This window comes from Channa argus, chromosome 16 (genome assembly GCF_033026475.1).
Source record: "Channa argus isolate prfri chromosome 16, Channa argus male v1.0, whole genome shotgun sequence".
Taxonomy (NCBI): domain Eukaryota; kingdom Metazoa; phylum Chordata; class Actinopteri; order Anabantiformes; family Channidae; genus Channa; species Channa argus.
The window spans coordinates 21,971,676-21,996,451 of NC_090212.1; the positions used below are offsets into that span (position 1 = coordinate 21,971,676).

The 24,776-nt window shown below is 41.7% G+C and overlaps 2 protein-coding genes across 5 annotated transcripts in view; both read right to left on the reverse strand.

The window, feature by feature from the left end:
• akap6 (A kinase (PRKA) anchor protein 6) overlaps positions 1-7,872 on the reverse strand; it is a 184,307-nt gene extending 176,435 nt beyond the window's left edge. For 2 of the 3 annotated variants that reach the window (XM_067478827.1, XM_067478823.1), the window contains exon 1: positions 7,324-7,566. The gene's annotated coding sequence lies outside the window, so the exon portion shown is untranslated. Of the gene's footprint in view, positions 1-7,323; positions 7,567-7,649 lie in introns of those variants that run through there. The other variant, XM_067478824.1, reaches the window with a different exon arrangement.
• Positions 7,873-10,769: 2,897 nt separating this feature from the next.
• Positions 10,770-24,776, reverse strand: part of arhgap5 (Rho GTPase activating protein 5) — a 52,940-nt gene continuing 38,933 nt past the window's right edge. For both annotated transcript variants that reach the window (XM_067478834.1, XM_067478833.1), the window contains exons 4-7: positions 24,375-24,452; positions 20,943-21,074; positions 17,237-17,342; positions 10,770-16,106 (exon numbers count right to left, since the gene is read on the reverse strand). In XM_067478834.1, coding sequence (XP_067334935.1) covers positions 15,788-16,106; positions 17,237-17,342; positions 20,943-21,074; positions 24,375-24,452 — 635 coding nt within the window. In that variant the 3' untranslated portion in view covers positions 10,770-15,787. The remainder of the gene's footprint in view (positions 16,107-17,236; positions 17,343-20,942; positions 21,075-24,374; positions 24,453-24,776) is intronic.

Sequence of the window (24,776 nt, forward strand, 5' to 3'; positions counted from 1 at the left end):
AGCTTACTGAAGTCAAGTCAAGCTGCATGTACAAATCTTCTCGGTAACAGCGTTATTAGCATTCATCCGTCACAGACGCTCACAAGGAAGCAAATACTCACACCTGCCTAAACCCTATACACAACCTCTAAGTTAGTTATTTAAATGTTGTACTTATTCACCCTGTTTAAACCTGGACACACGTTCACAGACATACTTCACATCTCTTTATTCTTATCAGTGTGATAAAGTGAGGAATGTGCATCACTCACTCTGTAGTTCAGTGTCTATGATGGTACTGACTACAGGTCAGTAAAAGAAACCAGTTGAAGGGCCTTACAGTGTCTGTGCTGCTGAACAGACTGTTCATCTGTACACACAGCATGCTGCAGTCAGACACAGCAACCAAGGACCACATGCACACAGCCACACCCTGAAGTCAGAGCAGATGTTACTGATACACAGAGACAAAAGGACGAGGAAGCAGTGGAACAAGAGGAGATGCAGAGGAAGAATAGAGTAGACTGAAGATGAGGGGGAGAGAAGACTTGAAGAAATATGAAGAAAGATTTGGAAAGAGGCAAGTGGAGGACCACAAAATAGACATGAGGGGAAAAGGAGACTGAGGGTCACATGGGGACGGGGGACCACCAAACTAAAGACTTGGACAAACAATGGACATGAAACAATGAACCATGAAAAAGGAGGAGAGAACATAAACCTCACAATTGACCATGACACTAATTTACTGGAGTTCTGGCAAACAAAGGTCACACGTTCAGTAGAATTCTACCTGCAGCCCGTCAACACCAGCTGACTTACTGCTGCATGTCGATTAATGGTCAGAAATAACATTTTTATTTTCCATTTCAAAATAAAGTGACAATGCAGTAATATAGTCGGGTACCGAAGTTTGCATGCCCTCATTTTAAAAAGGGTAAAACAAAGGTTTAGCATAATATTTAATGTGCCTGCACCTAGTTCCATTGTTATTTTTACTGAAACTAAGTTAAATTATTTGTTAAATAGTTAAATTTGAGGGGCAAAATTTGCACAGTTTGTCATCGATGTTATTTTACTTTACATTTTTTATACACTCCATGACCATTTGTCATATTTGTGGTGATAAAAGAACATTTGTACCAGCTGAACGTGTATCATTATGCTAAGTTTAAGGTATATTACGTATAAGATATAGGATTCAAACTTAATCCTAAACCTAATAACATCGCACAGTTTTTCTTTCATTACCAGAAGTAACAAAATGGTCAAGGCTCGTCTAAAAAAAGTTACAGCAAATATCGACAATTATACTAGTGAAATTTTATTTTCATTTATTTCTGTGGATGGGACATTTTTACTCACTAATTGTGCATCAGATATTTTGTTGCTTAATAAAGAATATTTGCTTTATTCTCTTCGAAGGTCAAGCAAACTTTGCACCCAACTGTATGTGCGACAAGGAAAAAAGTATGAATATTGTTCTGGGGAGGGAATCAGGAAATTTCTTTCCGTGAATAAATCTGAAATAGAATTTAGGTCACTTTGACTTGCCGTGTCTAAACTGTCTCACACAATGCCGAGTTCAAACAAATGGGAGATAAACATTAACACAACAGCCCACCATCCCCCATATTTCAGTCCAACAAATTACCCATTGTGTGTATTTAGGACTACAGGGGTCTATTCTGCAGGGAGGAGAAGGATCACCCTGAACCTTGAACCTTGAACCTCATCATGTGGTACTCATTCCAACCTCACACACACACACACACACACACCACAAACATGGGGGGATGGAGGGTGCTCACAAGTGCACACAGCTGACAGTTTCCAGCAATAGTGTGATAAAAAGATGAGGGGCCCACTGGTCTCTTGTTGAATCAGGTGGTCTCCCTATGAGCATTCATACAGAAAGCTTCATTAACACGATGGGTTTTAATGGTGTATTCTGTGATTGGTAGTAAAAGGACAAATTAAATGTGAGTTTAGCTCAGCACATAAACAGGTTTTATTTAGTGCCCAGCAGCTTCACAATGATTTGAGCTGATTGGATTGTTGAAGATGATGTGATTCTCTAATTTTTCACATTTCTTTGATACTTAGGCAATATCACCTGAGAGGGAGGCTGTTGTACTAAATATCAGCACAGCTGTGATGCAGCGGAAGACCAACATCCTGTCTAGTGATGAAGGCCTGAAGCACTCACTGAATGTTCTATACTACTCGTCTTTCCTTCTTTCCCTTTGGGCTGCTTCCCTTTCAGGAGTCGCCACAGCGGATCATCTGCCTCCATCTAATCTTGTCTTTCGATTGTTTTACATAAACATTCAGAAGAAACGTAAGGCTGATTCTGGGATGTAGAGGCATTAGACACACAGGTTAACGGTAGCCTGACAGTTACAGTAGTGTTATGACCAACTTCATCTTTTCAAACGTGGGAGAGGAGGATGTGTCCTCAGGTCTATTTGATTGCTGCAATTACAAGCATTTGATATTGATTACTGCTGAGCCATTAGGGTTACATTACTTAACGATAAAAATACATTTTCTGAATCAGCACAATCACTTTTGGATGTTAAATCAGTAAACTACCGGTATCTGTGCAGAATAAAGACTTTTTGCTCTCAGCTACATTCCTGACCTTGCTACTAAACATGGAAACAGGACGCTGACACGCTGAGAGCGTTGCTGTACTGTAACCTCCTGCTGTATCACTAGTAGTACAGCCCATCATTAGCCTCTCTCCTTACTGAACTGTCACTGGTAGCAGGGCGTTGGCTCTGCAGGGAGAAAGTGTGGAGTCACTGAGGCAGCAGACTGGACCAGAATGCAGTTCAATATGTCAGCAGTTAAAGAATGATTTTACACCAACATTCTGTCAAGACTTGGGAAAAAGCTTGAAGTCCTACCACATTGGAGAAAGTCTAAATAAGCAAGAATCCTGATTAGCAAATCCACAACACAATCTGGCAGTAAACCAGCTAAAAACACAAACAAGTAGACTGTGTGTCTAGGTAATAAGCTGCCAGCAAAAATTATTTAACCAAAGATTATAGTGGCAAAGAAAATATTCAATAGGCTTTGGATGTTTTTTATGCCTGCGTCAGTCGGTCAGAGGATGCTTTGACCTGATTGGACGAAGCTCCTGGCTAATTACAGAGGATCCTGACAGAGTCTGCCCCTCCCTCTGTATTGGGAGATCCACCACAAGACTAATATATGGCTGTGTTAGCATAGGTGAACTTAGGCTGGAGCACCAGAGAATAACCACTGGAGCAAAGGTCAGGGACAAAGGGTTGGGAGATGGCTAAAGGTAGCTTAGAGCTAGAGTCTACAATAGACTTGGTCAAAGAAGGATAATATGCATAACAATGAAATGACAAAGCCAGCAGCTCTAACTGTGTGTGACTTGATCTGCTTTATAATTGTATCGGTAATAGTAAAACTAAGAGCTTAGTGAAAACCTAACTGGTAAATGGCCACTTATATAGCACCTTTATCCACAGCACTTTACAATGTTGATTCCCAGTCTCACACACACACACACACACACACACACACACACACACACACACACACACACACACACGGCGGTGGCCACCATGCAAGGTGCTCACCTGACCCACCGGGAGCAACTTGGGGTTCAGCGTCTTGCCCAAGGACACTTAGCTGGGACTGGGACGACGGATGTGGACGACTGCCTAACCCACTGAGCTACAGCCCTGAGATCTATAGGCTAAGAGAGGAAGTGATGTCAGCGAGTGTGGAGTCAATCTCCTGCATTACATTCAATCATCCTGCCCTAACTACATCTGTGTGTCAATAAACACAACAAGAAATGTCTGACTGTGCTGAAAGAACAATCCTCAGCTAATCCTTAAACTGTCTCACTGGCTGAAATAAAACCTGGTCAACACTCAGCTCAATTTGATAACCTCAGGCACATGACTCAAATGGATTAGACAGCAGCATAAAACAACAAGAACACAGGCTAAATAAAAGTCCTATCTCACTGTGTTTCCCTATTATTCATGTGCCTACAGTAGCTGTATGGTTTGGTTTTTATTGCTTTGGTTACTCTAAGCCACAGTGAGCGTATAAATCAGCAGGCCCACCACCACTTGCAACAAATGTGGATGCAAGTCCTGGTGGGCCTGAACACACAACAGTCCCACAGGTGACAGTCACACATGTAAAGCCATTTGCCAGCAATCCAAAATATCCAAAAGCAGGCATCCTCCGGTTGAAACAGGTGGAACAGAAGCTACCTGTGTGCGATGGCAGGATTTATTTATTTGATTCAGATTTCACATGTTACATTTTGGAAGTTAACACCAAGACACATTCCTTGTACATTGCACTGGGCTAATAAACCAGATGCTGATATCGACTGTCTTATCAGCCTCACGTCACAGAATGGCCGACAATAACTACTCAGGGCACATTTAGCCATTTAGGAGAAACGATGAACAAATGAGGTTCAAATGGAACAAAAAGCTGAGTCATGCAGATGATATTAAGAGCAAAGTGCCACGAGTAGCTATGATCAAAGCGACCAGCTCCATCATCATCCCCCGAGAGAACAAGGGTGATGTAAGTTCAGACACAGAGAGAAGTGGAGGAGGAGCTTTCATCCCCCTTTGTTTCAGTGTGGACTTAATCTCATAAAGCCCACACCCAGTTTAACCTTCCTCGCTTTTCCTCTGACATTTACGCTTCTCAGCTCTGCAGCCACTCACCCTAGTTTAACAGCCCTGGGGATCGTTGCGTCATATCCTGTGGAGTACATAGCACGAGTTGGGCTGTACTGACCACTCATACCATCCTGAAACAACTTCCCCTTCTTCACAATTCACCTGAAATGATGATGTCAACATATTTCCTGTTAAACTCCATCTGTAAAATCCTTCTTACTTTCCTTTGTTCTCTACTTTCTAAACTAGAAGCGGTTTTGTCTGCTGCCAGTAGTCAAAACATTTTGAGAACTATTTAGGGAAGCTGCCTTTAGGAAGCTTTGTCAGATAAAACACAAAAGCATCAGGTAGTTACACTAAGGCCGCATCCATCAAACGGCACATCACAGAGACATTAGGTCTACTTTGTAGAACAAAACCTGCTTGAGCAAGACTCTGATAAGCACCAACTTCTCTTATGTCCAAATTCTTTATAACTGAAGTTGTAAAAAAGCTGTTTCCTCTGTGACTGAAGCAGCCAAAGGGAATTCACTTCCTACCTCACCTTCCTTTCATTTCCTTGCTTCCCCTGCTGCATGTGACTTTCTGAAGAAGAGCATGGAAGCAGAAGAAGAAAGGCAAACAGGATGCACCTTTTGATTGTGAAAATGATTTATGACTAAACTTTCATGGACTTGATTTAAATCAGGTGGGTCTGTGTTTTTAAGTAGTGTGATTGATTGTCTGGGGTTCCTGCTACCAACACTGGTACAAGTAACTATGACTTTATCCCTTAGGAAAAAAATGTTGCTCGACGATATGTGACTCAGCTAAACTACCACACACAGTAACTAAACTGGACAACATGCAGCTGGACCTGTCTGATTCATGTCAGAATGTCTTCACTGATTACGTCATGGGTTCAAGACCCGGACACCCTCCTACTGCCAGCGTTTCAGGTGCATCCATTTTTAGTTTTACTCTCCTGTAATTCAGACAACCTGTGTAAGACTGTGTCTTAGTCCATGTTTTGTTAGTGGTGTCTCTTTGTTTCCAGATCTTAGTGATGATGAGGATTGAAAACAACGTTAAGGTGTCAGTCTGCTTAAAAAAAAAGCTTATCGTCCAACACCATGTTTGACCCTCTACAGCTGTTTGATGGTGGACCGCGGCCAACAGTTTATGGAACTTATGGATTTATCACAACCTCTGTTGTAGTGCGACAGACCTTTTTTACATTTACGTTACCTTTAATTTTAGGAAAAGTGCAAAATAATTATACAACCCAAATTCCAAAAAAGCTGGGCCAACGGTAAACTGAAAATCAAAGCAGAATGCAATGATTTGCAAAGCTCATCAACCCATATTTTATTCACACCATACAAACAACATATCAGATGTTGAAGCTGGGACATTTGACCATTTTATGGGAAATATTAGCTCATTTTGAATTTGATTTTGTTTTACACATCTTCAAAACCTTGTAATTAACATTGACAATTATTCTATCCCAGTTACAATAGGTGACCATTTTTCCGGGGTCCTGGCTCAGTGACATGCAGTAGCATGAGACCTGCTGTCATTCCACTCTGCTCCACCCAACCCTCCCTCTCCCTGCTCCACTATGGCTTTCTACGCTCTGTACATAGCTTCAGGTTTGGGTCATTATCAAATCACAATAAATAAGAAGCTTTAAAATGTGTTAGGGTAGAAATCAATGAGATTCTTTGGTTAGAAAGGCGAGACCTCCTCACAAACTGCACTGCTGCCAGCACAGAGCTGTCAACAGCACCAATAAAATAGGTTTTGAAACATAATTCTACAAAAAAAAAATATATATATATATTTCAAAAACAGTGACCCACTGTAGGTGTAAAGAATCTATCAGAATGTCTGATATCACAAATGTTTATTCATCATATGCATGGAGAGAAGCCCTCTGTCTTTTCCCTTCACAACCACATTCTTCACACAACTACTATCATCGCTTTTAGGAGTACAAACATGAAACACCCAAAAAGTCTTGGACTTGACTCCATCTCATTACTCTCTATAAAAGCTTTGTACTCCACCCTCAAGTTTGGCTTTTCACACCATAACCCCTTTTACTTTTAGAAGTAGTCATTCGACAGAAGGTCCTCACTCTAAGAATAACCTCACATTTAAACTTAATTCATCAATGTCCTTAAAAAAATCTGAACTTTGAGAGACAACAAAGCTAAGATGACATCACAAACCACAATGGCAGAAATAACAATCTCCCTCACACGACAGAAAAACAATTACCTAGTAAAAGATGCAAACAGTGAGCTGTCAAGCCAATGAAGCAGGATGACAGGCCAATATAGAGAGGGGCAGCACACTGGGAATAGGGAGGAGAGGTGTTGGCCTCTTTCTGTATGCAGCAGGCAGAGCGAGCTGTTCTGCAGAGCAGGCCTCCATAACAAAAGCTCAAAGAGAGAGAGGGGGACTGGGAGTCACCTCCCTCTGTTTCTACCTCTCTTTCTTGTTTCTCTCTCTCTCTTTCCATCACTGTTGGAGCGTTAGCATAAGACAGCTCATTGAACCAACATTCCATGAAGGATTAGGCTTAACACACACATACTTGCCTGTTTTATATGTACAAAACAGGAGGAGAGCTGAGGAGAGCAGGTTCAGCAGTACTTACCACATCTCAGTTCTTCTTAGCCTCTGCCTTTAGTCCATTTTGTTCCCTTCTTCTCTTCCGTTAGATGTTGGAAGATGCTGACAGAGAGCAGCAGTGAGGGAGGTGTCTGATGCTGTGGCAATCCCACTGCAGCAAGAGACAGAGAGAGAGAGATAATGCTAACAGAGAGGAGGCTAAAGCTAAACTAGCCACCAGCTCTCAGTATGGGACGGTGGGATGGGCGAAGGGGAGGGATGATGATGATGATGCGGCACCTTTCAGTATGGAAACAGAGGGAGACGGAAACGGAGAGCGAGGGAGAAAGAGGGAGAGGGGTGCCCTGTTACCTTGGAAACTGAGATGATGTGATGGAGAAGGTGGAGCTGTGCTCTGATTGGCTGACAGGGTGTGGTGCTCCCTTGCTCAGGGAGGAGGAGGAGGATGTTGATGTGGAGGATGACAGAGCATAGGCTGGGATGTGAGAAACAGCTGCTCTCTCTTTCTGTGCCTGAGGAGGAAACACTGAAAACAGGCAAGAGGAAGCCGCCCATGCCCCCAACTGGACGTCCCTGATGTGCCGAGGCAGAACAGAACCTGCGGGGAAACAAGAGTAAACAATTTACTGTGTTCATCGGGCATTTGCATTGATCATTTACATTTTATCCATGGAAACTTTTCCTATTTGTTGCACTGTTTACTTGTATGTCACATATCACAGCATTTATTATCTAAGATGTGATGCAATGCTAACATTAGGTGGCGCTCTCAAATATAAACACTCAAAGACTTAATGTATGCAGTACCATAAATGACAAGTACCACATCATTCCAATCATCGACACTTTATTTTGCCTGTAATTGCGTGATATCATTGTGTACAACAGTGAACAGGGAATTTACAAGAAGTACGTAGAACTATATATAGAAATGTAAGAAAAACCTTTGTTTAGTGACCTGAATTTGACATTTGAGTTATGCAAAACTCAGAGTGAATAGAAAATGTATTTCTCAAATGGCAGCTGAAAAATCCACGGATAAGCTGCTAAGTAAAATCAAATGAATATGTGAACACACAAATACTGTAAATGATTGGATGTAAGACCTAAAGTGTTCACAATAACAGCATTGACAGTCCGATAATGACGTGTAAAACTTCCTATCACTTACAAATATCAAACACTATTTCATTCCGTAAGAAGTTCGAGCGATGTCACACATTTCTGTGATGTTTACCAAGTGTCACGCTCAAAACCACCAGCGCCCGGATTTGTTTCAAAGCTAAAGCCACACCACCACCTCCTGGCGAGCCAGCGCTAACTCACCTGAGGCTAAACGTCCACGGTGTGATGGGTTACACATTCTGCAGGTGAAGGTCATAAAATAGTTCAATATCCACCAAAGCTTCTCCAGAGTCCAACATGCCGTGTTCAAATGTGACCCACAAGTTCGATAGACCACGTGCTTAGTTAGCTACATGCGGAACCTCGGGATTAAAAAACACCGAATTCGTGTTTCTGAAATCGATGGCGCCAAACTGGCTGTAGCTTGTAATTGTTTAATGAAGAATATTAATTCAAATTAATATTCAAGTAGAAACTTGTTGGCCAGCTAATGTTAGTCAATTAGCTAATTGTTCACTTAACTGCGGCTTTATTTTATTCTACACACTGGAAAGTTTGACTACTCCACACACATACACACAGGGTCGCGCTCTGGAAGCAGAAGTATCGCGACAAGATCATTCTAAACCTCGTTTCACCGCGCGAAACCACCCGAAATTAAGCGCCATTACGTCACACACAGGTCGGAAACACGTCGTATTGATTTTGAGCCTTAGATCTGCTCTTCGTTCTTGTTTTAATTCTACAACAGGCCTTTTTTAAAAAGAAAAAAAAACAACAACATATATTACAAAATTAAGCATCTTGTAATATGAACCAGCTACTTCAATTATGGCGCGCATTCTTCTATTGGCACCAAATATTTGCCAGCAGATGTCGCCATTTTACCTGTTTTTATCCTTTAGAACACGCAGCCATTTTCCTGTTGAGTCAGCGTTTCTCCATCCCTACTGATCTGTAAGTGGGAATAGAATATGACGGGAACACGCCCTGGTGTTTTGGGGGCTTTTTTTCTTTTGCCCAGCAGGTTCAGGTTCATCGGGACGTGGAACCAAACACAGTTACCACAGAGCCTCACACTGACTGCTGTCATGTTTTAACGTCACGCCAAACTACGTTAAGAACAGGGGCGTTTTAAGGCGACTGGGATTTCCGGCAAAACATTTTGTCCACAAAAATTCAAATGCAATGGTTTGTCAAACGTGACAGACTCACCGATAAACTCGGCGGACATAACACCACAAAATGAATTAGTTTAAATCCGATTTAAATGCTTTAATTCAGTCCGTTCAATTTCAGCATCCATGAAATCAGCATGATCACAGTGGCCGACGTGTCTCTCTGACGTCCATCACTTTTTACCTGGAGCGAGGGAAGGTGCGGCTGCGTTTTCTTATGATTGTGCAGTTCTAGATGAAACCAGCAGGTGGTGGACTTCAGCTTCTGACCGTCTGCAGGCGTTGATCCTGAAACAGTTCACCACAGCACAACCAACACAGTAACAGCTTCTTCTTCACACCGTCCTCACGGATGTGCAGCTCTGCATAACAGTTCATTTCGCACTGATGCAATAAAAAAACAAACAAAAACCAAAATGCGGACCTTGTACCTTTAGGCTTGGTCTGAAAATGCACTGATTACTACACGGGTCCCTGTTGTCTTTATTTGGTTAACATTAACTAGGATTCGGTCACAACAGAACGCTTGCAGAATGTGACGTGCACTTGAATGCAACACAATTACACACATGTAACACACATGGGAAGCAGCTACACATACAGAATAGAAATACAGCAGCATCAGTGAAGAGTCTCTTGGATTTGGCCACATGTGCACAGACCTGTAAAAACGCCTCCATACTGCTACACCAGAGGAGAAGAAAGACCCCAAAATTAAACGAGCACAAAAACTTTCACATCATATACATTTAGATGCTGCAAATGTACCTGCTACACTTACACAAAGTTCAACTATGCTACTTAAAACTTGTGTATTTGAGTTTCCACTTACTTCACATAGGGTTTTATTTCCAGAAACGATTGTTATACTTTAAGTATATTTATCTGTTGATGCGTGTTCATGAGAGAACCTACTGACCTGTTTAATACTAATAATAGAAATGTTTGCATGGTTTTAATATGAACATGTATTTTTCCCATGCAGTACCTTTACTTGACTAAAAGTTTTGAAGTAGTACTTGTAGTGGGTAATACTTGAAGGCGTATTGACTTTGTGTACTTCTGCTGTGTAGCTGCAGGCTGCTCAGCGTGGACATGCTCACTCTGCTCCTCCATTGCTAAGGTTTCTACATAAACTGCTCTTAATGGAAGATAAAGACTCGGCAGCTTTGAAAAAAAAAGAAACTTTATTTGGAAACATGGAGAGACAGAAAAACTTATTTTAGAGTTTTTCATTTCCGAAAATCCTTTTTATTTACTATAATACACAGCGGATGTTGTTAGAACGCAGTTGGTTTGTACACCGGCCTGACTACATAAGAGCAAGTCAACAAAAAAATGAAACCGAAAAGAACAGTTGACTGATTGATGGAAAACTACAGACAAACACTTTAATCGTTTATCATCTAGCAGCTGTTGAACCCTCCCACCACCCTTTCCCTCCCCCATGAAAAGATCAGGATGCTCTTGGCTCTGTTCCACTGCTGCCTTTCGCTCCCTTCAATGAGCCCTTCAACGTCCCCTTTATATTTATGCCCCTTACCACTTCTCATTCACATATCAAAGGAAATGTATTTCTCATTTGTCCACAGTGGGTCCCGTTCCAGACATGTGTCCCTTTCAAAGTGCCCTTTAAAGTTTGGTAAATCGGATTTGTGGCCCAGTTTCTTTCCCTTCACCACAACCTTTTCCTCAACCTCAAAGATAAAATTCATTATCTGTGCCATGTCTGTGGCACTGCGTAATTTTTTTTTTTAAATGTTGTTCATTTAAAAAAAAATTCTAGAATGTGTGAATTCAGGAAACAATTAAATCATCACATTGTACAGCTGCAACTAGAAAATGTGTTTTGCTTCATAAATGACTAAAACCTGTTCAGTAAATCAAACAATACTGGCAGAATTTGAGGAAAAGCGGAGAACTACATTAATCCTCCACGTGGAAGCAAATATCACATGTACTGGGAACAGCTGACCGTTTTCTTTTGCATGACACATGTCTGAAATGGGAATAACTGTTACTTATCAACATGTTCCCTCAATGCTGATATTCATCAATACACGTTTTAGGCTCCACTCTAGAAATGGCAGGAAACGCCAATGTTTAAAGTCAGTACAGCTCAAATTTACTGTTTATTCCAAAAGAACGTGGTTGCAAAATGTCTGATCCGTCACTTGCCACACTTTCCTTAACGACCCCTCCACCTTTTCTCTGTTGTAGCACCGAACAGCATATAAACACAAATTGCCACTCAGGATGTAACATCTGTCTGACCAAAGTTTAAGGAATAATATGATGGGATGGCACTCGATACGGCTGCAGAAAGAGCAGAGGGGACGGTAATAAAATGTGTCAAGTCACGATTGGCACAGTTTCTGAAAGGCCTTTTAATTTAGCTGTTGGTCTTTGCAGATGCTGGAACTTCAGAGTGCAAACTGTGAATAGTGGCTGTACGCTAAATGTTGAAGTACTGCAGCTTCCCAAACTGTCGTCACTGCACTTCAAATCCTTTTAAGTTCACAAGTTACACATTGCCAACTATAGCTGATATCCACATGTCAACAGTTGGTTGATTCATGTTCTCATGCTGCAAACTCACATTAAATGTTTCGCTGCAACATGAAACCTGCGGTTCCTTAACCAATATTTAGTGTTTGAATTCTTTTATTTATGTGTTTTTGTAGATTGGAGAAACAAACTTCTCATTTGAATCCGAAAAAGAAAGGAAGAAAATCTCTTTTGTGACCTGAACAAAGTCTGTAGCCAGAAATTACATATGTCCTTATTAGTGTTTGTTACTATGTGTGAACATACTAAAATAATGCAAAGTACATTTTGTGCAAATGCTATAAAGTTTTCCGGTTTGGGTCGTGTTCAGATGAAGCAAAGACATATGTCAGCTGTGAAGCTTTATATTACAGGTCTGTCACTTCCAGATAATTCTTTGCAAATGTAACTAGAGAACCAGAGAAAGAACTAGTACGTACTACGTGAAGAAAGAGGGTTATTTGTTTTAAACAAAGTAATAAATTAAAAATAAATACTAATTCATTAACCCTTCCTAATTATTCTTTTTGCTTTTTCTGTAGACACATTTTGCAGTTACACATGTTCAGCGGAGCCACTGTGATTTTCTGGGTTATAGGATGCACGACTCTTTTCTAACGTACCAAGCTTTAGAATCTCCAAGACGCCGATCAGGTGAAGAGGGTAGTGTTTTAATTTGGATGGATTTGAAGACAATCGTCTGATTTGATGTGTATTATTCAGTCTCTTCACAATTTCACAGTTCGTTTTGCCATTTTGTCCAATCACTGTGACTCTGTACTCTACATACTGTCTGCGAACGCCTCACAAACTATTAGTCCACTTACATCAAGTACGAAAACATCCAATTTCATTTCCAAGCAAAAGCCTGAGAGAACGTTCAAGAGAGGTGGCAGGTCTGCAAATGACCATGCAAGGCAACCGTCGGTGCTCTGCAGGAAAGTGGGAGTAAACTGTTTTTGCACCGTGCAGAACGTTGCAGTGGAACACAGACAGAAGTTAGGATTTTCCCGCAGCAAAAATGTCCCACAGAAATATCAGTGACAGATCTGTCGCAAGTGCAGAAAGAATGGAGAAAATAAGAATAGTTAGTGGTTATGTTTCATAGAGGCGTCCTAGTCTGCTCACATGACATAATGAAATAAGTTAGTTTGCCTAAAATCACAACTACGGTCTACAATGTTCACATGCTCCAGCAATTTCACTGCACAAAAACATCTAAAACACTGCTACTGTTCAGCAAAGCTGCCACGTTATCAGGCATTTCAGGTCCCCATCACCAAAACTGCCTGTGAAATGTTCTAATTGTGTGCTGCCTATTTTCCCTTAACTCAGGCGAGAGATGCAACTTCACAAATTAAAAGCAACAAAGTAAAACCAAGGGGCTAAAAGCAGTAATAATCATTTCCACCACTGCAAATTACAAACGTTGTTTCTAGCAAAGCTCATTGAAATTATAAGGAAATGACAGACCTGGACCATAACTACATGCCAATTTCTGACCATCATCTTTGTTCGTGATAACAAACCAGAAGAAAATTGTGTGTATTAAGATTATTCCAAAAAGGACCCAAGAAAATGCCAACTTTTTTTTTCACAAATTTGAAGAGTTTGGCTGCATTTGTTTTGCCTCAAAGTGTTACTGATAAAAAAAGATGGGAAGTAATAGTTTTCTCTTTCAGAAGGGATAAGTGGAATTAAATCCTAGTTAAACGGTATCAACCCCCCCAAAAAAACACAAACAAAAAAAATTAAAAAATCACACACAGACACACACAGTCTCTCACTCACATTCCATCAGAAAAAATATGGGTTTCATCAGAACCACAAGAAATATGATTATAGCTTCTGACAGATTATACAGTCCAGTACCCGGTGGTATTTCACTAAATCAGCAACCTCTGATGCTGATAAATCTTTATATATATTTATATATATATATATATATACTTATATATACTTCTTTCCTCTATTTAGGGAAAACTATTTGACATAACCAAAATATGATATTAAGAGTTGATTTCTTGCATGACGGAAAAGAAAAATATGCAAAACATTTAACTCCTCCTAGAGTTTTTCTGTGGAAATTTTCCCCTTAGGCCAAAAAAAAAAAAAAGGAAAAAAGATAAAATGATGCAGGTCTGAACGAGAACACTTCAAAGTTTCTTTTTTTTAACTGTAAAGTTCTATTTTTTCACTAAGTGGCAAAAACAGAGACATGCAAATTATTGTTTCCAGCAAACCAACAGAAGCGGAGAACAAAAGTAGAAATGAAAGAGTGAAGTGTCCTCCGCAACGCGAAGAAAGGAACTAACACAGAGGACGCCTCTTCCAGCCAAAGAGATCCAGAATGCATCGCGGGGTAGTGGTTTTCTCTTGCACGTGTCATCATCGAGGGGTCAGGGTGGGTAGTGGTCTCCCATCAGCGTGAGAGAATGAGAGCTGTCAGTCATGGCGTGAAGTTAGAGTCTCTAAAGAGGCTAGAAGGTTAGCTGAAGATCTGTGGTGAAGTCTGTAAAGTCTGATTCCCTCAGTCTACGTTTGAATTCCTTTTTCCCTCCTGAATGGCCCCTTCTTTCCGCAGAGAAAATGCAGACCACAGGTCAGTTCACACAGATACACCATCACACATCATCACACACACACACACACACACACACACACACACACACACACACACACACAAACACTAGGTAGAAACCATCAGACATTACAAAAAATATAAAAAAGAAACTTGTCCAAATGATAACGTAAACTAAGCAAAACAGACATGAAATTGGGACCTTTGACTGAAATCGTGCATGTTCATATCGAGTTCATATCGCAGGAAGGGGGCGTTTCATTGTGTCTTCTAAGTGTAAAACCAGGGCTCGTCCCAACTCCCCGAAACCAGAAAGAATTCACAAATCCATGGTTTGTGAGCCTGTGTAGTGCCTCCACTCTTGTTCCTTCGCCTGCTCTTACTGACCAATCTGTGGTCAAGAAGAACAAGACATGTGGAAATGTGCAGGGAAGACTCTATGAAGTCCTTTCAGCCCAGAGTAAGTCAGTCGAGCAGTCAGTCACTATCGAACGTTTCAGTCATGAGGACTGTCTAACTTCCCTTTTGTCAAGTCTCGGGGCAGGGGTAACGAGGGCGACGATTAACGGGGACGTGCTTTAGACCCCAGTGTGCTATTCAATCAAGATAAATGAGGAGAGTCATGTTTGTCCCAGAATCCCTGTAGTCCTAGTCTGACCCTGCTAAACGATTAGTGTAGTCACTATGTGCCGAAATTAAATCAGTTCATTCTCTGTATCGCTGGGGAAAAAGGAGGGGAGGGAAAGGGGGGGGGGGGGTCATCTCAGGTTCAAGAATTAGTTTGAAAGGCGACGTTCAATTGTGAATATCTAATATCCAGAAATTACCTCGCAGGATGAGCACATCTCACAGATTAGGTTTGATCCAACAAACTATCCATGTGTCTCTAACCCCCAAAGCTCATACACCTCAAAGTCGATGCTGAATCTCTAAAAGTCCCCTACCAGGTTTTCTCATCTTTAGCAGCTGACCAGTGTTTTGAAGAGCGGGAGAAAACCTCCAGACAAAGGCAGCTGGCAGCACAAACAAACAACCGGTGATTTCAGCTCCTCTGGGTCTTAGATCAGCGGGTCAGGGGGCAGGTTGTGTTGGATCTGCTGCGGCTGTAGCGGTGGAGGAAGCTGCAGCGGCAGCAGGGCCTCCACCATGTTGTGGCAGTGCGGCGGCGGCGTGCCCTCGCTGCTGGAGCTCTCTGCCAGCTCGCCGCCGTGGAAGAAGTAGTCGCTCTGCAAAATGAAGGACTCGATGACGGCCTGGTTCAGCTTGGTGGTGGACAGCGTGTCTTTGTTCTCGAAGTCGGGCCGCATCAGCGTGGGCCAGAAGCAGATGGACAGGTTGTCGGCCGTCATCAGGGTGGTCTTGCTGTGCTGACTCACCCTGCAGAGGAGAGCGGGGCAGAGAAAGGGTTAAAAGTAGAAGAACTCCTTCACAAATTGGAGCTGAAAGCCCAAAATGTTTAACGAGCTTTGGTAATTTCAGGTGCCGATCGTGGCACTAAAATGTTCGACCTGGCGCTCACGAGATTTTTAGAAAGTTCTCTAGGCGTCATCAAGTTATATTAGAGCGTTTTAATACCACACAGAACGATAAAAGATCATCAGCTAAAGAGGTTAAATCCGCTTTCAGATGCAACTGTACAGCTGGTAAAACAAGTTCACTCTGGATGAACTACAACAGTAAAATCATTTCAGTCACAGACGCCAAATACTTTGGCTTCAGATTCTTTATGTACATTTAGCTGAAAATACTTGCATACTGTTACTTAAGTACACTTTTAGACGAAGAACTTTATAGTACTATAGAAAGTTTGAAGTATAACTGTAGCAATAAAAAGATGAATGGAATCCATATGAACCATGGATGGACAAAAAAGAAAATCAAGTTAAAATTATCACATTTTGCTGAGTGTTTTCTGCTAGTTGGACCATGTTTTATATCCAACACTGTTACCTAAAGCAGACAAATAGGCATGTTGAGGCTACGCCGTGTCGAAATGTAGGATGTCTTGAAGAAGCTAAATTCAGCGTTTTTAGGATTGTTACTGTCATAAAAAGTCAAATGTAAAGTTTGCTGGCTGTAACTTCACTACACATAAAAAGGTAAAATAAAAGCAGATGCTAATCAAAATGTTTTCAGATCAATATGAACATTGTGTGTGTGTGTGTGTGTGTGTGTGTGTGTGTGTGTGTGTGTTGTACAGTTGTTGACAGAAAGCGTTGGCTCTATGTCAGAGCTGAATCATTCAAATCCTGCAACATGTCATGATGACACTCTAAGTCTGAATGCAGGTCCCTGCTGAGATGTAAGTGTTGTGCTGCTGCAGAAGACTTAACCCCAAATATACACACACAAACGGTGTGTGTGTGTTTATCTGTGTGTCTTAGCTCAGGAGTGTGTGTGGGACATGTACGTGCGTATTTGTGCGTTTGGTTTATTTCAAAACCACCTCAGTGAGGACATTTGGACAGGTCATTAAAAGCTGTTTGGTCAGCATGTGCGTCTCATACCTGTTAAGGTGTGTGATGATATATTTGAAGACCTGGTAGTTGACAGATGGAAACTTCTTTACAATCTCTCTCAAGACCTGCAGCCGTTCGATGTAGTCCACGATTTCTGACACACGAGAGAGAAGACAGAAGGCATTTTACATTTTACACACGCTCTCTCTTGGGAACAGAAATTATACTCTCTGGAAAAACAAAAGGTTGAGATGCTGCCAAGAGCAGCTCCCACGCTGTGCGCACACACTCATTACAAAGCCTTGTGGGCAGAAACAATACTTGCCTGCACCATATCTCACTGTGCACTGGTTAAAACCAACCAGTTCCTGCAGACCAAGAAAACAAACACATTTGTTCTGTTCAGATTCAACGTGCACAGAGCAACTAAGGGCTACACTGTTAATATCTCACTCCGGACTTTTTACCTACGCGAGGCAGAATGGAATTAACAGCACGTCACTAACCGCGACCTCAGTGCTCAGCACTTTAATTAGAAGCTGAACATTAAGCATTAGGATGACAGAAGCTTCAGCTTAAGCTTAACTGTATTTCTGATCAGTGTTTTAACAGATACAGCAACATTACCACCAATTCATCCATCAAAAAATATGGTGTTTCTAAAAAAAATGATGAAGTAAGAAAGGCTTAACTATCATTATAGTTTAACCACCTGTCAGCACATAATTAAAATCTGCTTTACCTTTACTAACAGTGACCTTTGACCCCTAGTTTTCATTAATGACTCCACTTGTTTTGCCATAATTACCACAATACGTATTGTTCTTATTTCGGTACTAAAAGATTTGAAGAGGTACTTGTAGTACTTTTGTATTTTGGGGCCAATGCTTGCACTTTTATTTGTGCATTGAGTTTGTGAACTTCACCACCTCAGTACACACTTTGTTGTGTGTGGGGCTGTGTAGCTGCAGACTGCTCACAGTGGCCATGCTGACCCTGGTCAAGACCTCCAGTGCTAATGTCGTGGGCGATCGGCGTACGTGATGTACTCAGGTTTGCTCATTAAAGCTTTATCCATCTTTAAACTGTTTCAACAGAATCATTAAGTTTTGCCAAACATAAAACGGCTAATGCAACTAAGCTTTTCTATGCAAGTCTGTAAGGTTTGGTAATTCCATTTCATTTCAACCTGCTTAAGAAGCCTAGTTACTTTACAGACCACTCAATAACTGTTGTTCTGACTTCATTCAAGTTGGAAATATGAGTTCAATTTATGAACTTATGAGAGAGTGCTCAATTTATTAAACAGCCTTCATTGTTGTTTTTGTACTGATTGGGTACAAAATGGCTTCAGCATGTAGTGATTTTCAGATTTTCGAGTGTTTGAATCTGTAAAAAAAAAAAAAAAAAAAAGAATTTTGTGTAAAACCTTTTGAGAAAATTTGTTTCAATGAAAGTTTTAATAGGCAGTCGACGCATCGATTGCTCTAATAAAATGTTGAGCGACAGCAAGAAAACAAACACACATCCTGCTGTATTTCTGAAAGTAACCCGTTTGAGCGGTTCCTCGATATTTCTCATCCTCCCCTGAGAATCCATCACTTTCCCGCTGGCAATAGCTTGTTGGAGCTGAAACACTCTGCTGAGATATTAAATATTTAACTGAGCAGATGTGAAATAAGAGTTTTCATCTGTACACTGTCACAACAAAGTTACTTTAACACATCCCCTGACAGGCCAATGTCAGTCTGGAATATTCCAGTCATTCCCATCCCAGTGTGAAGCGTTTTTTATTTTTAGACTCAAATGTACAGCTGCACAAATTTATTCAATCTGCACACAATCAATCATCTTCACAAGGAGCTGACAGCAGCCTGCCTCTAATGTCTGCAAGAGGTCGGAGGTCATTAATGCAGGCTACAGCTACAGCAGTGCATTATGTGGCCAAAAAGACCATTTAACCTCCTTTTATTAAATATCAGTCGTCTCACTCTGATGGGAAATCACACCACAGACACAAAATGCAATAGGTTCAGGAAGTAGGTGAACGGCAAACAGTGACTTTAGATAAAGCTTTTGTGCTTCCTTTCAGGTATTGACTCATGGATCCAGAGTCCACCAAACACTGAGAAGGGTATGAAGACACAGTTCCTGCTACAGTTAAGTCACTTTCCAGAAGCAGCTGCAGCACTGCCTCGGTCGCTCTTCCCCTCTCAGACTGGGAAACTTTCTAACGTGTGTGGGCATGTATGTCAAAAGTGTATTTTTGGCTCGTTAATCTGCCGTCGTCAAGCCTGGTGGCTTCAGCGCCAAGTATCACCAGGACACAGAGTGGGAGAGCAGAGTGTAGAAGTGTGACAAGTACTCTGGAACTGAGAGGAAAAGCCTCTTAAGAGTGTACGATATGACAGAAAGCTTTTAGTGTGTGCGGAAAATTATCTAGTCTTTAATTAGCATTGTAGACATCTGTTACAATAGACACGAGCATACAAGTGCATATGTGTGAGGGATATTTAGTCCCTGTATGATTTCGTTTTCTTTCATATACAGAACAGTCCAAATATTTGAGACACTTTAGATGTTCAGGCTTTTATCCGTCACGCTGTACCATCAGGGGGGCTTGACATTTATCCCGCACCATGACAACAAGCTCAAACATACATATAGAGCTGTCTTCAGAGCCAAGAACTACAGGGAGTACTGATGGTATGACGACCCCCCCCCCCCCCCCCCCCCCCCCCCCCCCACCCCCCCCACCCCCCCCCCCCCCCCCCCCCAGAGCCCTGATCTCAACATCAGGGAGTCAGAGAGACATTAAATCCACAGTAAGTCTGTAGCAACATCACCAAGATGCTTGGCACAAGAGAACCGGTGTTTAAAAGTCATTGGCTGCCTGGAGCAGACGCAGAATTCATCAACACTGGCAGCAGGGCAGAGGTAGAGACAAACCAATCAAACCAGTTTGTTAATTTCTGCTCAATTATTCCTTATTGTAGTTTGATCATGACTAATACCTGAAGAGGTCATCAAAGAGTGGTGAAGATGATAGAGCAGGGCAGAGAGAGGAAGGCCTGGGCAGAGCACAGCCGTATACTGTAGCTTTAAGATAAGCTAAGGCTTTAGATGAGACTCAGACCTGATTGTTACACAGCTCTGGACCTGTGTGGATAAACTCGAACATGCCCAATAAAAATACACCTGTGCTGCAACTTAATTGCTTTATCTCAGGCTGCATCAATAAGGGACAATTCATTCCGTCCATATCCATGATGCAAATGTCGTCATCTCCCCAGTCGTCTGTGAAGACTTTCTGCAGATGGCAGCAAAGTAAACCAGCCACTCAACTCTTTAATGAAAAGGTACATGTCCTTTATTTCAGCGTCTTGGACATTTGTGTGAAGGACTTACACATACTGTCTGCAACACAGTTTCCCCATGGCATCAATAAAGTTCAATCTGTTCCACTTTTTCCACATTGTCCAGTCGAACACAACAAACAAAGGAGCACTTCTTCTCATTGTTACTACTCTCCAGAGTTGTTATCATGTTTTACAGTGAGCATGTGTGGAATGTGTCTGTGTTCTTATCCCTAACTGTCTGTTGCCCGTCTCTGGACGATGCATCCCTGCTCCAGTGGGAAGGTTTTAACATTCAATTCAAAACCTTTAGCATTTTCTTTAAACTGTAACTTGAAAATATAGCAAGGATGAAATTATACATTGTGTGAAAATGGAGGCTCTGTGTTGATGCTTACTTGCGGCCTCGACCAGCTCCGGGTGTAGGCTGTAGGGGATAAGTGGGTTGGGCAGGTCCGCAAAAAAAGCCTTCAGGGCTCCAGCAACAGCATTCACTGCCACGTCCATTGCCACAAAGTCGATACTGTGATCTATAAGTGAAAAGGCAGTGTAAGACAGAGCGTGAGAGACTCAGCAGCACAATCACAAGGTCACATTTTTTTTTTTTTTTTTAAAGTTTGTCAAAACCTGAATAATTCAGTTAGTATTCATGTTTATTTCCTGTTGTTTTATGGCAGCTCAGCTACAATACGCCGTGCGTTTCATGCTCTGCATCTCAAACAGAGCCAACAGGAAAACAGCTCCACCCAAGCAGAGCTGCTGGATGATATGATAGAACTGTCTCTACAGGAGAATTTGCCGGTTCACAGCCACACTCCTCGTCTTCGTCTTCAACAGCACACACAGACAAAATTGCTGCTGCTGACTTGCCAACATTTTCAACAACACTATGCTGAAAAATATGAGCACACTTATATCAAGTGCAATGGTAAGATGAGCCAGAGTCACAAATATCAAATATGTGTTGGAAGTTAACAATTACTCTGAATAATCCCTCATTAATATGCATCCGGCATTGGTTACTACATAGTTCACAGGTCTCACGTGAACAGCACAGGCCTGATCAACTGTGGATGTATTTGCTCGTACAATGTGATCGGATCCAAATCCAAGTCAGATAGACAAACCCAATGTGTTGAAGCTAATACTGTCTTTATTGAAAACACCCATTAACCAATCCCAGTGTATCCCTCCCCCCCATCAGGAGCCATCGATGGCTCTACTCCAATCCCCCTTTAAGTTTCCAAACACGGTAACATATCTCTGAGGATTTCTCTTTAAAGACAGAAATAGAGGACACCTTGATAAACTCCGAAATGAATGTGCTCCTCCACAAATGTAAACTGTCCACCTCCGAAGGCAGTAAGCCCAGAAACATGACGCTTCCTCCATTCTTGGGATTATGTTTTTACATTGGTATGCAGTTCCCCTTTTACGCCATATACACTGCTTCTGTTCTCTACAAAAACAACACAGCAGCATGGCCTCACACTCGTCTTGCATGTGGAAATGAATTGTCTCAAAAGCCATGCAACATCCATCATGAGCCCAAAGGGGGAGCAAGGTCTAAGCTTTGGGTCCAATAACCTGTGTTGATCTTTTCAGACACGAGTCAAACAGGATTTTCCTGGGTAATGTATCAGTTGGAGAGGAGTTCTACAAAGCACCAAAAGGTAGTTTCAGCAGCAGGGCTCACAGCAGAGCATTGTGTCAGTGTGGAGAACAGAGCTCTCCTCTGATCACGGCTAACAGAGGTTATCATCAGTCTGTCTGCAGGCACAGAGCTCTAAGTGTTTCTCTGATGGAGCAGCAGGACTGGAAGAGAATACACAACCAGTTCAAAGAACCATTTTTCTGCTCTGTTATTCCAGTCGGGAGAAGATGGAAGCGCCTGCTCCATCACTTCAGTTTGAGTTTATTGGAGTGTTATGTTTTTTCACATGGACCAGAACAGCAGGCCGGGTCATCTCTTCACTTTGGAGTCTTTGCTCACACATCAAACTAGTGTCAGTTTTCTCATTAACCCCAAGTAAAAATATTGTGTAATGATGGCTACAAAATCAAAAAGAAGTCTATATAACTTCCTGTTTTGACACGCAAATGGCCAAATGGCAATGAGGAGGAGGAGAAAAAGGCAGGAGAAATGGGAGAGGGAACGAGGACAGAGCCCTGAGGTAACACAACAGCTGTCAAAGTGAATCTGAAAGACTGCCAACGTGCACACACACACACACACACACACACACACACACACACCAAGTGCAACAGAAATACAGTAAAGAGATAAGAGGTAGCAGGAAGGAGAGAGATAGAAAAACAGGAAATAGTCGAGAAAACTAACTGCAGAGAAGAGAGAGAAAGGGACAAGCACAGAAAATAAGGACATTAATATTAAAGAAAAATTAAAAACATTAAAGGCAATAGACTAACAGGAAGGGAAAGAGGAGGCAGAAAAGACCAAGAAGCTTGTTACTCAACTTTATTAATAAACAAATGTGACTTCAGCCAAAACTGGTAACGAGGCAGAACCAGTGACATTTAAACCCCTAAAGAAAACCCATCCCAACTGCACAGCCCCCCAAGCAGTTCCATTTCATTCTGCACCTATTCCAGGCAGCCCACTGTCCCCTCTTACAGACACAGCAGCTAATTGGCACTAATGGGGCATTTTCTCACAGCAGAAATGATTGAACTCCTGGAAAAGGAACCATTGCAGGATGCATATGACCTGACAAAGCCACGAGGAAAAGCCCCACAGGGAACAACTAGACAGCAGGTTTACACTAGCGTTGAGTTAACCTGAACTACAGCAGCTGTCGGGAGCCTGAGTCGCCCTCTCACAGCTGTATTTGACTGTTTTCTAAGACGACATTTACCAGAATATCTGTAAATTTAGATTTTGAGATTTTTATCAAAATGTCTAATCATGAATTTCCAGAGGAACTGCAATCAAACGATTATGTTAAAAAGTATTTGTATCGTGTGTGCGTATAGTGCAGTTTTGTAGCTTTCTGACACTGTAACAGCAGTTGTGACTATTCACACACGCTTTAATTGAGCATGGGGGGAAAAATGCATGGAGCCTCTTCCAGCCATCGCGAGGCTAAAAGAGGAGTAGAACCTACAGTCAGACAACCAGTCCCATCTACGGGTCATGTGTTTGGCCTGTGTGAGGAAGAAAACACTTTTTAAATGACCACTTAACGTCTGCATTAATCCTACTTCTTAGCATAGTTTCTTTTAAGATTTTCAGTTGAATTAAAACCTGGAGACACAAATTGATCAATTACAATGAGGCAGGGGAAAAAAGAACAATTAATAATCAGTACGAGACATAAAAAAACAAACCACCTCATAAAAGTCCACTCTCCCTATTTCACCATCTGCCTGCTGAATAACCGACACCGCTGACTGTGTGCTGATGATTTCTGCCTGCGGTGACTTTATTTATTCTAACAGTCAGTTTGGCAGCTGACCAGCCCCTCGTTCATGTGTTTCTCCTTAAGCACGTCTGCTCTGTGGTCAGATTTAGATTCAGTCTGCTGGAGTTTTCTCTGCTGCTTGAATTTATTGCACACATCACTCAAGCGCAGCTCGATTGGTAACATGTTTTTCAAAGTACTCCTGAGTTCTTAAATGGCACCATTTGAGTTCATGGGGAAATTATTTAGAACCACGAGATGTGAACATAATGAAAACCATCAGCTGCTGTGCTTTCGAACTCCAGTTTGACTCCAGTCCACATGTGCTCGTTCTTCCGGTTTCTAGGTAGCTGACCATGTATTTTTGAGATTCTGCTGTTGGTGTTGTTGTGCTTTTGAGTGTTTTACCTTGATCAAACTGTTTCTGAATGTTGTCCTGGTCTGTCTTGTTCCCACTGACGCGATACAGGCCCTCAGTTGTAAGACCTGCAAACACAAACAACATTTTGTTTTTAACAGCTTATTCATGTGTAATTTAAGCACAATTGGGCAAAACAGTGTGTTCCAGTGTTGAATCAAAACAGATGGGCCAACGGGAGCAGGGTAATAGGCTTTATCTAATGTGGGTTTCTGTAACCACATGCTCACATTTGTTTAGATTAAACTAAAGGCTGCACAACTCCACAGTCCAGAAAACAAGAAGGTTCTCAGGGTCTCAGGGCTTTGTCCAAGTTTCAGCAGGTTTTGATTCAGAATTCACTGTTAAGCACAACAAATGATTTCCCCATTAAATTGTGGGTCATGTCAATT